This window comes from Lolium perenne, chromosome 1, assembly GCF_019359855.2.
Source record: "Lolium perenne isolate Kyuss_39 chromosome 1, Kyuss_2.0, whole genome shotgun sequence".
NCBI lineage: Eukaryota > Viridiplantae > Streptophyta > Magnoliopsida > Poales > Poaceae > Lolium > Lolium perenne.
The window spans coordinates 32,316,157-32,327,851 of NC_067244.2; the positions used below are offsets into that span (position 1 = coordinate 32,316,157).

Consider the following 11,695-nt stretch of genomic DNA (forward strand, 5'->3'; position numbering starts at 1 on the left):
CTTAACAGTTAGGCACTACATTACAAAATGTTCTTGAGCTCTCTCTCTCTCATACTCCATTGATAGAAACACCAAAAGCTTCAGATCTCCCTCCCCCTCCACCCAAACTTGAATCCCTCCAGGGAAAAGATAGGGGAGGCCCTGATCTACAGTTCCACCAAGCCAAATCTTGTTCTCCTTGTATTCATCGAGATACTTGCTCTCTAGGGTTCCTTGGAAACCCTAGGTGGGCAAAAGAGGTCCGGAAGAATCCGGGTTGTGGATTTGCTCCTGACAAGATTGTGAAGGTTTGGAGGCTACCTCAAAGTCTACCACAAGTGAGTGAGCTATTCTTTCGTGGGATAGGCTCCGGAGAATAGGGTGAGCCTTCGTGGCGTTGGGGAATCCTTCGTGGGACCTCCACCCCTCCAAACGTGACGTACCTTCTTGCAAAGGAAGGGAACACGAGAATAAACATCCGTCTCCGCATGCTATCAGTTATCCCTAACCGAACTCTTTACTTGTGTTATATTTGCCTATGAGAGCCTTCGTGCTCGAGTTACTTGTATCATCATACAGGGTGCCTCACCTAGTTTGCATTAGGCTCACCTTTATATTCCGCAAAGCCTAATATTGCAAAGAAAGAATTAAAATTTGTAGAAACCTATTCACCCCCACCCCCCCAATAGGTTTACCATCTCTGAACTTTCAAAGTAAACTTATATAGATATTACTTCCTCCATTTCAAAATAATTTACTTTCCGGGTTGTCGGGAGTCAAACCATTTTAAGTTTGTCCAAGTTTATAGGAAAATATATCAATGTCTAAAATGTTGGTGCGTGTTCTGTGGAAAGATGGAACAAGTGGAACATCTTTTTGTTCATTGCCCCTTTGCAAGATCTGTTTGGCAAGCGGTTAAGGAAGAGTTTTCTTTTGCTCTTGGGCCTGAAAGAGCTTGTCAATGACAAATGCGATGATCTTGGCGGTAACTTGCTGGCACATCTGGGAAACATGCAATGTTGCTAATGCGGGCTGTTTGGGTGGCCGCCACGCATGGCGCTAAGATCATATGTGGACATGATTGTCTAGTTCCGCTACAAAACCTCTACTGCTAACAGGTGTGATGTCCTATCTTACACCACGATGGAATCGACCGCCAGCAAGGTCGTTTTGCGTAAATGTGGACGCAGCTCTCTTCCAGGACGATCGGCGAATGGGCTGGGGGCTGTAGCTCGAGATCACTCGGGCACCTACCTTCTTTCTTGCAGTGAAGGAATGGATGTTTTCCTGCGCGAGAACTAGCTGAGGGCTTGGCCATCCGCCGTGCGCTGATTGTGTCGAAGGACCATGGCTTTCAGAACACTGTGGCGATATCAGACTGTCTTTCAATCGTACAGCGAATATTGCCAGTTCAGATCGCTCTTTGGTGGGAAGAGTGATCAGTGACAAAGAATATGGCTTCAAGCTTTGAATCATGTTCTTCCAAATTCTCCAGACTGTGATACAAATGTCGTGGCACATACTGTAGCTCGTAATTCTTTGCTTCCAGTTTGTAATATTTCAGTTAGTGTGATCCTGGATTGTATTCAGGATGAACTCTGTAAAGATGTTGCCTAGTCAATAAAATGCCAGCATTCTTTCTCAAAAAAAAACTACAAAGTGCAATAGTCAACTATCACCGTGAATCAGCCGCCAGAATTTTTACCTTTTGTTTAATTGGCTGTGATCGCCAACCAAATACACAAGGCAATGAAGGACACATGAAAAAAAGACACAGAAAAACATTGATTTCCCTCACAATGCTTAGAGATCACTCACCAAAATTTTAATGTATCCTTCACCGTTGTTAACAGACATTTCTACAGAAACAACTTTCAGTACCACCCGCAAAATTGTGAAAAAAAAAGAAAGGAATACAGAGAAGAAAAGAACCTAAGTGTTAGTTTCTGTGTCGAGGTCGTATACCAAAGGCAATCCAGGCAAAAGCACCCAAGGTTGACGTGAGTCCCATGATGCTTCAAGATGTGTTCATGTTGTTCGTGAAATCTGGAGCAAGATGTGTTGACAGCCCAGTAGATCCTTGAGATATACTCTGCTTGTGCTCATGAAATCTGGAGCTGCTAGTTGCTCAATTAATCTGGAGCTCATAGCGGATAATGGGCAAGTTCCACGCTCCGCATCTTCTCAGTCATCGGGATCCATCTCCTCGTCTTGCTCAGAGGATTTGTTACTGTCTCTTCTATCAGATTCCTGTTGTGTGTCTTGGCTAGAGTCATCTTCAGTCAGCTCACCCTCATAATCCTCACTCTGAGGTTCGTTATTCTTCGTGGAAACCATTGCCAGGCTGCGGACCATCCAATCAGGGCACTCTTCTTCGCCTCCAAAAAGGAGCCAGCCATGCTTATCTTTCACCGGCTGAATGGCAGGTGACTTTGGTGTTCTGCAAGTGCACTCCGGTGACGGGTGCGCAAGAAAAGATACAGGTTTTGACATCATAGCTGACATTACAATGCCTTCTATGCCCGCACTATTATTCAGATGCTGACGTGCAGCCATTGTCCAATTTCGTGGTGGGTGATACAGATGATCGCTGACATTTTCGAACAGTGTAGCAACAGTCTTTCTGTTCATATGAAAATTGAGGAAACACAATCATGTGAAATTACATAACATAAGCAATTCACATTGTCAAAAGATGCTTTCGAACGCTACCTAATGTATGCTACTAAAATCTCGAGTGGTTAGATGGTGTTACTGTACATAGCTACTGCATAGCATGCAAACTACTTAAATACCGCATGCGCCATTTGTTATTACTGTTTTCCAAGAAAAAGGTTCGAATGACTTTTTAAGAAAGAAAAAACATTTTTAAGTTGTAAGCAAACTGTAATAAACCACTAGTACTGATAATAGTCATGTTATACCTGTCGGGTCTATAGGTTATACCAGACGGAGTTTGGTATAACCGGTGCCCCATGATCAAACTTGAGTAGTCCGGCCAACCACTCCCATCATTGTGAAACCCAGGGAAGAATGCGTCAGCTTGAACAGAAACAAAATAATCGAGCGCGTCCCAGAGCAACCGATGGGCTTGCCTCCTAAATTCAATTGGCGATGGATCAGGTTCTGTGTCATTCTCACCAATCCATCCATACCATCCTTCTTTCTCATGGGCATAAAATGGTCTTGCAGGAGGTGGAGGCTGCGGCCTCGGACGAGGCCCTGCTTTCTTCCACTCCTCAATGAGTTCCTTCTCGCTCTTGGGAGGTGGGGGATGTGGCATATCTGAGGACAGAGGAGCCTCTGGGCCAACTAAATCAGATAGCTCCCTCTGACTACATAAGGAAGTGCGGTCAACTAAGTTGGCATACATAGCTCGTAGAGGAATAAGCACTCTTTGCCCACCAAAGGTCTCAGAACCAGCCAAGTATATTATCGTAGTTGATGGATAACCTAATGCTTGGAGAAGAATTCCAACCTGTAAGTGCAAATTGATTGGAACATAGCATTGTCAGTAAGCATCTATTACGAGTTAAACACAGTAATAAGCAAACTGTATTAACATGATTTAATGAAAGAGCACAGTAAGAGAATCGTGGAAGAGCAATGAGACACAGTGCTAACTGTATTTCTTGAAAAGAACCAAAAAAATACATTATGTTCTCAAAGAATACCATTTTGAACAAGGAAAGTGGTACCCCAAAAGTATAATGCACGAATGGCCAAGGGATAGAAAACCTGATCAAGTTTAAGAAGTCTCTCTTAATCCCTGACTAAATTTTGTATATCTTCGTTTTCTAGACATGTATGTACCTGATGTTGCACGGTTAGAAGCTAAGATTATTTTTCTCGGATATCCAATATGCATATGAATAAGGCTTTCGTATCTCATATTTCTCAGCTGAAGCTCAATACGTTGAACTTTGCAATTGCACACGAGGTTTAAACAAGTGTACATAAAACCACCCTAAGTTGGTCTAGTTTTGTAACCCTTTGACTTCCAATTTAACGGATTCTGCAAGGTAATTGGGAAGGTCTGAAGCACTACTACAATTTTCAATTAAGAGGAGCAAAGTTAACTCAAATTTGTCTATCAAGAGAATAGTTCCATCCCAGATACGAAACAAAATTGACTTTAGCAAACCATTATAAACAACCTCACCTCTTCTGGCATGAGTGGACATGAACCATTTATCTTTATGGACACTGAATCAACTGATAGCTGTTCCTTTACAGTTCCTCGTTTGATCATCTGACTCCTTCTATATTGAATAAGTTCTGTATGGATGTCCTAGAAAAAATCAAGTGGCTACCACTCAGATATTTCGCACATAGATATTCAACAGAAGTTCATCCAACCCTTCACATCAGAAGGCAACACTACCAACCTGGAAAAGTTCAGCACAACCATGAAAAGCTAGAGTATCTCTTAGCAATCCTGGGTGATATGCTAGATAAGGACGACCAGATGCTCGCAACCTATACAGAGATACAAGAGCTTATGAGAACAAGAAAAGCATATCCAAATAGAAGATCCATATCCTATAATTGAAGAAATTTGAAAGGGTAATATTTTCAGTTTTACACAGTTTCTCCCCAGTACAAGGAAACAAACCAGAACGCAGAAGGCAACATCTCGTTTTCTTGGTTACAGCGAATGCAAGCGAAGTACTGGATCAGGCTACTGGCAACTACAGATAAAATTAAGAACACAAACTAATCATACAAATATGACAAAGACGGGAAGCATCACCTTCCCACTATTTGGCTCCCAAGGGACCGAATTTCTGGACGGAACTTGAGAGCATGGAAAGCTACCCTGCACCTAAGTCTCTGAAGTTCCTCCAAGCTTGCAGGAAGAATTGACTGCAGAAAAGGCACGCAGAGGCTCTCTAAATCCACAATGTACCACAAACCAAAAAGAACATAAATTTAGTGGGACCTGGAGAATACCTGGAGACATTTACCTCCATTAATGATTATCCCAATGACTTTTGATTTGACAAGTCTGGGCAAGACATCGGTGGTGTAATATTCTGAAGTGGCTGTATTCCTAGGAGATACTGTGGGGAATTTTATCTTTTTTCTAGCCTCTCTAAGATCCTTGGGCAAACCCCGCACAACAGGCACATCATCGGAAAGTGCAGCAATGAAGTGTTCCTCATCATAGAGATACGAAAAACTTTTGAATTTTGAACTGCAAGAGAAGACAGAGTATTAGTAATAGATAAACCAGCAAACTGGCTATCAAAAAGCGGAAGAAGACAGTGACCTTATGCCTTTTGCACGAGTTGTCGCTTGTATTTCAGGAATAACAAGAGTGGCATTTAAGAGCCTGGCAACAGCGACAAGATCACAGATCTAAAAAATTTGGAAATATGTCATGATCCTAGGGCATAATTGGTATCAGAAGTGGTAATTTCCATAACGAAACTTACAGAAGACTGTATCTTCTCAAAGCCACCATAAATCTTTGCATAAATAAAACCATTATGGTTAGCTGGAGCTGCAACATGGTGTATCAAACAAATCAGACCATGGTTTAAGAATGGTTTGAATTGGAAGAAAAGAAAAAAAGGTGATAGAAATATTATATTTACTGGAAACAAAAATAGCACCATTTTAATTAACAAAAACTTCCTGAAATGGTATATGTTCTACAGTACTTAAAGATGTAGTGTCAAACTTTCAAACTAAAAGAGTAAAAAAAACATACAGTCATACAGAGGAGAAAAACTCATGAAATCAGTAAGCAAGTCTAAGACCAACTACATTGTAGTGGTGAGTGGTGAGTAGTGACTAAAAGGCTTGCCAAGAAAGAGGGGGGTGGAGGGCTGAATAAACCAAAATGAATCCAAGAATAAAATGATATAATGTGTGAAATAAAAGGATCAAGCATGTCAACATGTGAAAAAGGTAGGTTGCCTGGTGCTATTACAGAATACTTTAGGAAAAAAACAAAATTCAAACATAGTAGGTGTTAAGTTGAGAGCTAACGTACCAGGGTAGTTTTTTCTAGGCTTTGCATAGGGGTGTAGGTGATCAAGTGTCCGTAGCGGACCCCACAATCTACGGGGTCGAGGCCTCTGCCAAAATTACAAAGGAATGGAGAAAAAGTCTTGCATCAAGATATGGAACTCAAAGTCTAGTTCATTATCCAAGTTGCACATTACTTGAGAGAGTTAAATTTGACAGCCTGACATTCTGGCTTACTATAAGTCATAACTCGCTGCTTACCGATCCGAACGGAAGGACATCATCCATATGCAGGCTGTACTTTGTAATCCCCCCGGCAGAGTAGTTTGCTAGGAAAAGGTGCACGAGCAGCGAGAGCACCGACAAGACGATGCCGATGGCCGTGGCCAGCTTGAATTTGCTTTTGAGGAGCATCTTATTGTTTCATCACTCTACTCCCAGCTCCAAGTCCTGATGAAGGGATCCAAGGTCAGCGTTCTAGTAGGAAGAAGATACCCAGGCCTATCTCAGATTCTCAACAAGCTGCAAAGCAGAGATAACAAGCAAGGCACATATTTTGCGAGAAGAGAACCTATGTGTGTTGCTCTCCGTAATAATATTTTAAGTTGAACAATTCATCTGGGGGACTGATGCAGATCCTACCGAATACCCTACACCTACATTTTAAGGAGAATTAGGTTTTGAGTACTCTTAGGTTTTTCGTCTTACATAGAAGAGAACTCCCTAGTCCACAGACGCGCGCGCGCGCAACCCCAATCTCCCATCTACATAGCCCGCGCCCGCGATCCAATCAGGTGCTTCCCGGCGGCCCCGCGAGCGAGCGAGGATCCATCGCGAGTGGCGACGGCGGGGAAGCCCGGATCCAGATCCCCACGCGCCGCACGCGTACACAGGTACAGTACGGAGAGAGGGGAAGGGTGGCCGTACCTGCCTGACCGCGGCGGCGGGAGAGGATAGGGTTCGGGGAGGCGGCGGATTCGTCGGAGCAAGTCGGCGCGGCGAGCGGCTGCGGAGTGGTAGGGAGGAGTGAAGTGGAGCGCCCGTCTCTCTCCTCGGCGAGGTGGCGACCTGCGTGGTCTGGTCGGGCTGGAGCACGTGGAGGCTGGTTGGCTCGGTGGGCCCGGCCCGTCAGTGGATCGAAGGATTGAGCAGCCACCCTACCTTGATTTTCGGTGACTACATTTATATGCACATGTTTTTTCTGAACAACTTAAGTGGTCATACATCAAAAATGGACTTCGTATGAAAACTTTATGCTTATTTTAGTGAACATCGCGTAAAACCGTCTTGGAACGAAAACAAGAATTAGGTATAAGAAATATAGACTCATTTTCTAAATTGAACATGAATAAGATTGCTTGACTTACACAGATTTATCATGAATCTTATTATATACAAGATAGAATTGAGCTAGTTGTTATTCATACATGGAGAATTAGTGGGTTTAAAGATTTCTTGTTATTTGAAATGCACATCATGTTTCCTACGGTGACATTATCGGATCAATGAATTGGCTTTGCTTTTACCCGTGGCAACGATAACAATTAAAATATATTTCGCGATGATAAAAATCATTAAAACCAAGTTGCGCATTGAACGAGAGAAATGCCAAAGTCTTAATTGATAGAGTTATAGAAGTTCTTTTTTTTTAAAAAAAAAGGTAAAGCCTTTGATTGTCTGATAATGAGCAAAGAATATAGGTCTTTCTGCTAAAGAGAATCTATTAAACTCATAATTCATTGGATCTTGTTATCAATGCCAACTACTACCTCTGTTTCAAGGAATAAGACGCCCTCGTTTTTCGTGCTTTTTGTTTGACCAATAATTACTTTAAATATATAAAGATTGTTTGTATGAAATTAGCATCATCAGAAAGTACTCTTCAATACGAATTCAACGGTACTAATTACATATAATATAATTAATATTTTGTTGCTTAATTTGTATGGTCAAAGTTCATCTTGGAATACGTGTGCGCCTTATTCTTTGAAACGGAGGTAGTAGGTATCATAAGTAAATGGATCCCGGTTGTTCAATACTTTGATAACCAAGGTCATTCTTTGCTAAAGGGAAATGATCACTATGAGTCAGATTCAACAGAATTGGATCTATTCCAAACAGTAAGAATTATGATTCTTGATCCTTCCGTTTAGATAACAATTTGGTATGTTCTTAAGTTCTAATTATAAGCAAATAAAATATGTTTATATTTTCTAAGTGATAGTGTTACAATCATATATATCATTAATGTCTTATTACTATTTTTAGTTTTTGCATTATTTTCTAAGAGTTTACTCTCCCTACCATAGATTATTTCCATCCTTCGCCACTGCTCTTCAGCATCCAAGGATTAGACATAAATCACAATTTACATCACTTGAAGAATTATTTGACAATGTGATGGTTCATTCAATGAATAGAACAAACCACAACTCCTACTTGTATGTTTGGGTATCATTACATCTTTTTGCAACCAAGTGATAGAAGGATCTTGGAGACCACACACCAAAGTGTTTTAAGATGCTATTCCTTTGTATAAACCGTTGTAAAAAAATCATGAGAGGTATTTCACAAAAAAAAGAAACATCATGAGATGTAATGTTCCAGCCATCGGCAAGCTTAGGCAGTTGTTCGAGCGGACTCTGTGCTGGAATCACCCTCGTTGCGATCAACTAATCGACACACGAGGCAGATTATTTTAAATATCTCGTAAGCAATTGCGTGTTTTAAACATTATGTTTTAATCATAAGTTTCCACCATTCTTGATAATATCTTGTGAAAATGTCTACAAGTAAAAAAATCAGGGAAAGAGTAGCACACCTAATTGAGAATGGTTGAGAGAAACATTGTTATTTGTATATCTCCCTTCATTTTAGAAACTTTTAGGGTGGATCGAAGAATGCATCAACCTAGGAGAACGTACTCCCTCCGTCCACAAATTAGTGTACATGTGGGTTTTCCAAGATAAATTATGAGGGTGGAGTGAAAAATACATTGAGAAGATGCATCTCTCCTCTTTAATTCTTTAACCTCCAATAAGCTAAATGCATGTAGAAAACAAAGAGAACATGTGCTTGATGGGTTCGTTGCATGGAAAACAAAAAAATTCTACCGTGAACATGAACAAAAACCAAGATCCAATCTAGGAAGAAGCAAAATCTAATCTATGAAGATCAAAGAAACGAGATGTATGAGAGACTAATGCTCGAAGATTCAAAGCCTTACGAGATTAGATCTCGTTGTTGATGTAGTTGATCGTCTCGTGCTACATTTCGGTAGCACTTTCGTACTCGGTCGTTCGTACGGTATCGATGAAGTCCGCCATCTCCCCGTTCCAGCGGGAAGCGGAGGTGTGGTAGATCCCCTCGGAATCCTAGCAGCGCGGCGGCGTGGTGGTGGTGGAGGAGGAGAAAAGCTGCAGGGTGATACGTCTCAAACGTATCTATAATTTCTGATGTTCCATGCTAGTTTTATGACAATACCTACATGTTTTGCTCACACTTTATAATGATTTCATGCATTTTCCGGAACTAACCTATTAACAAGATGCCACAGTGCCAGTTCCTGTTTTCTGCTGTTTTTGGTTCCAGAAAGGCTGTTCGGGCAATATTCTCGGAATTCGACGAAACAAAGACCAAATATCTTATTTTTCCCGGAAGGTTTCAGATCACCGAAGGAGAGTCGGAGGCGGGCCAGGGGGCCACCACACCACACCTGGGCGCGGGCCCAAGCCTGGCCGCGCCACCAGGTGGGGAGGGCGCCCTGGTGCCCCTCTTGCACCGCCTCTTCGCCCATATAAGCCCTCGTGACGTAAAACTTCGAGACCGATTGACGAAACTCCAAAAAGACTCCAGGGGCGCCTCCGCCATCGCGAAACTCCAATTCGGGGGACAAAAGTCTCTGTTCCAGCACCCTGCCGGGACGGGGAATTGCCCCCGGAGTCATCTCCATCGACACCACCGTCATCTTCATCGCCATTGCTGTCTCCCATGATGAGGAGGGGGTAGTTCTCCCCCGAGGCTGAGGGCTCTACCGGTAGCTATGTGGTTCATCTCTCTCTCCCATGGTGTGATCTTTATGTGATCATGAGCTTTGTGTCACTATTAATCTATGTGCTACTCTAGTGATGTTATTAAAGTAGTCTATTCCTCCTCCATGATGTAATGTTGACAGTGTGTGCATCATGTAGTACTTGGCGTAGGTTATGATTGTAATCTCTTGTAGATTATGAAGTTAACTATTACTATGATAGTATTGATGCGATCTATTCCCCCTTTCATAGCTATTGTTGACAGTGTGTATGTCATGTTAGTACTCGGTCTAAATTGCAATGGTCTATTATGCACTCTAGAGGTTACTTAAATATGAACTCCGGATGTTGTGGAGCTTGTTTACTCCGGCTTGAGGTGTGCTTTTATAGCCCTACACAATGAATGGTGTTTGTTATCCAACAAGAGAGTGTGAGAAAGTAGCACAGGTGAAGAGAAGTTATTTATTTATGTGATCAATGTTGAGAGTGTCCACTAGTGAAAGTATGATCCCTAGGCCTTGTTTCTAAGCATTGAAACACCATTTCCAACAAGTTCTGTTACATGTTTGCTTGCTGCCATCTTTATTTCAGATTGCAATTACTACTTACAATCATCCATATTACTTGTATTTCACTATCTCTTCATCGAACTAGTGCACTTATACATCTGACAAGTGTATTAGGTGTGTTGGGGACACAAGAGACTTCTTGTATCGTAATTACAGGGTTGCTTGAGAGGGATATCTTTGACCTCTACCTCCCTGAGTTTGATAAACCTTGGGTGATTCACTTAAGGGAAACTTGTTGCTGTTCTACAAACCTCTGCTCTTGGAGGCCCAACACTGTCTACAGGAATAGAAGCGTGCGTAGACATCAAGCTATTTTCTGGCGCCGTTGCCGGGGAGGTAAGGTAAAAGGTATTCACATCCTCCGACTACTAAGCTATTTCCTAGCACTGTTGCCGGTGTGTGAGTGCTCGAAGCTATTTCCTTTAGATTCTGTAATTGCATCTTTTTGTTTCTTGTTTTTATTTCACTAGTTAGGCTTAATGGAAAACAACAAAAAAATTAGAGATCTTTATAGTATTTATCTTGAGTTAGGACATGAGGTGTTTGAAGAGAAAATTAAAAAACCTATGGAACTTTATATGCATGCTAATGGCAATGTTATTAGTATGAATGCTTTGAACACCATTGTTGCTAATGCTATGGAAAATTCTAAGCTTGGGGAAGCTGGTTTTGATGAGCATGATATTTTTAGTCCCCCAAGCATGGAGGAGAAAAATTACTTTGATGATAATTTACCTCCTATTTATGATGATTATAATGATAGTGGTATTTTGGTGCCACCTACTATGGAGGATAAAGTTTATTATGACTATACTATGACTCCTATATTTGATGATTATGGTGATGAGAATAATAATGATAGCTACTTTGTTGAATTTGCTCCCACTACAATTAATAAGAATGACTATGCTTATGTTGGGAGTAGTAATTATTTTATGCATATGAACCATGATAAGAATGTTTTAAGTGATGGTTATATTGTAGATTTCATCAATGATGCTACTGAAATTTATTATGAGAGAGAAACATGGTTATATGCATCTTAATAGTTTCCCCTCTCTATGTTGAGAATCTTGAAGTTACTCATGTTTTATCTTCCTATGATTGTCACTTTGCTCCTCATGAATTTATTTGTGTACA

General features: G+C 41.3%; 1 protein-coding gene across 1 annotated transcript; it reads right to left on the reverse strand.

Moving 5' to 3' along the window:
* Window positions 1-1,755: 1,755 nt before the first annotated feature.
* LOC127345638 (protein EMBRYO SAC DEVELOPMENT ARREST 30) lies at window positions 1,756-7,037 on the reverse strand. Its single transcript, XM_051372127.1, has 11 exons — window positions 6,883-7,037; window positions 6,217-6,405; window positions 5,981-6,065; window positions 5,418-5,485; window positions 5,252-5,340; window positions 4,933-5,176; window positions 4,733-4,845; window positions 4,368-4,458; window positions 4,142-4,270; window positions 2,904-3,457; window positions 1,756-2,602 (listed from the first exon to the last, which is right to left on the reverse strand). Exons 2-11 carry the CDS (start codon window positions 6,367-6,369, stop codon window positions 2,164-2,166), a joined length of 1,965 nt encoding a protein of 654 aa, XP_051228087.1. The 5' UTR covers window positions 6,370-6,405; window positions 6,883-7,037; the 3' UTR covers window positions 1,756-2,163.
* Between the last annotated feature and the right edge of the window lie 4,658 nt (window positions 7,038-11,695).

Bases quoted from the DNA above. Each gene is read 5' to 3' on its own strand.
- LOC127345638 (XM_051372127.1), bottom strand. From the start codon at position 6,369: ATGCTCCTCAAAAGCAAATTCAAGCTGGCCACGGCCATCGGCATCGTC. The intron at 4,846-4,932 runs GTATTCTCCAGG...CCTTTTCTGCAG, and splicing joins ATGGAGGTAAATGTCTCCAG to TCAATTCTTCCTGCAAGCTT. The intron at 3,458-4,141 runs GTGAGGTTGTTT...TTGCACTTACAG, and splicing joins GTCCACTCATGCCAGAAGAG to GTTGGAATTCTTCTCCAAGC.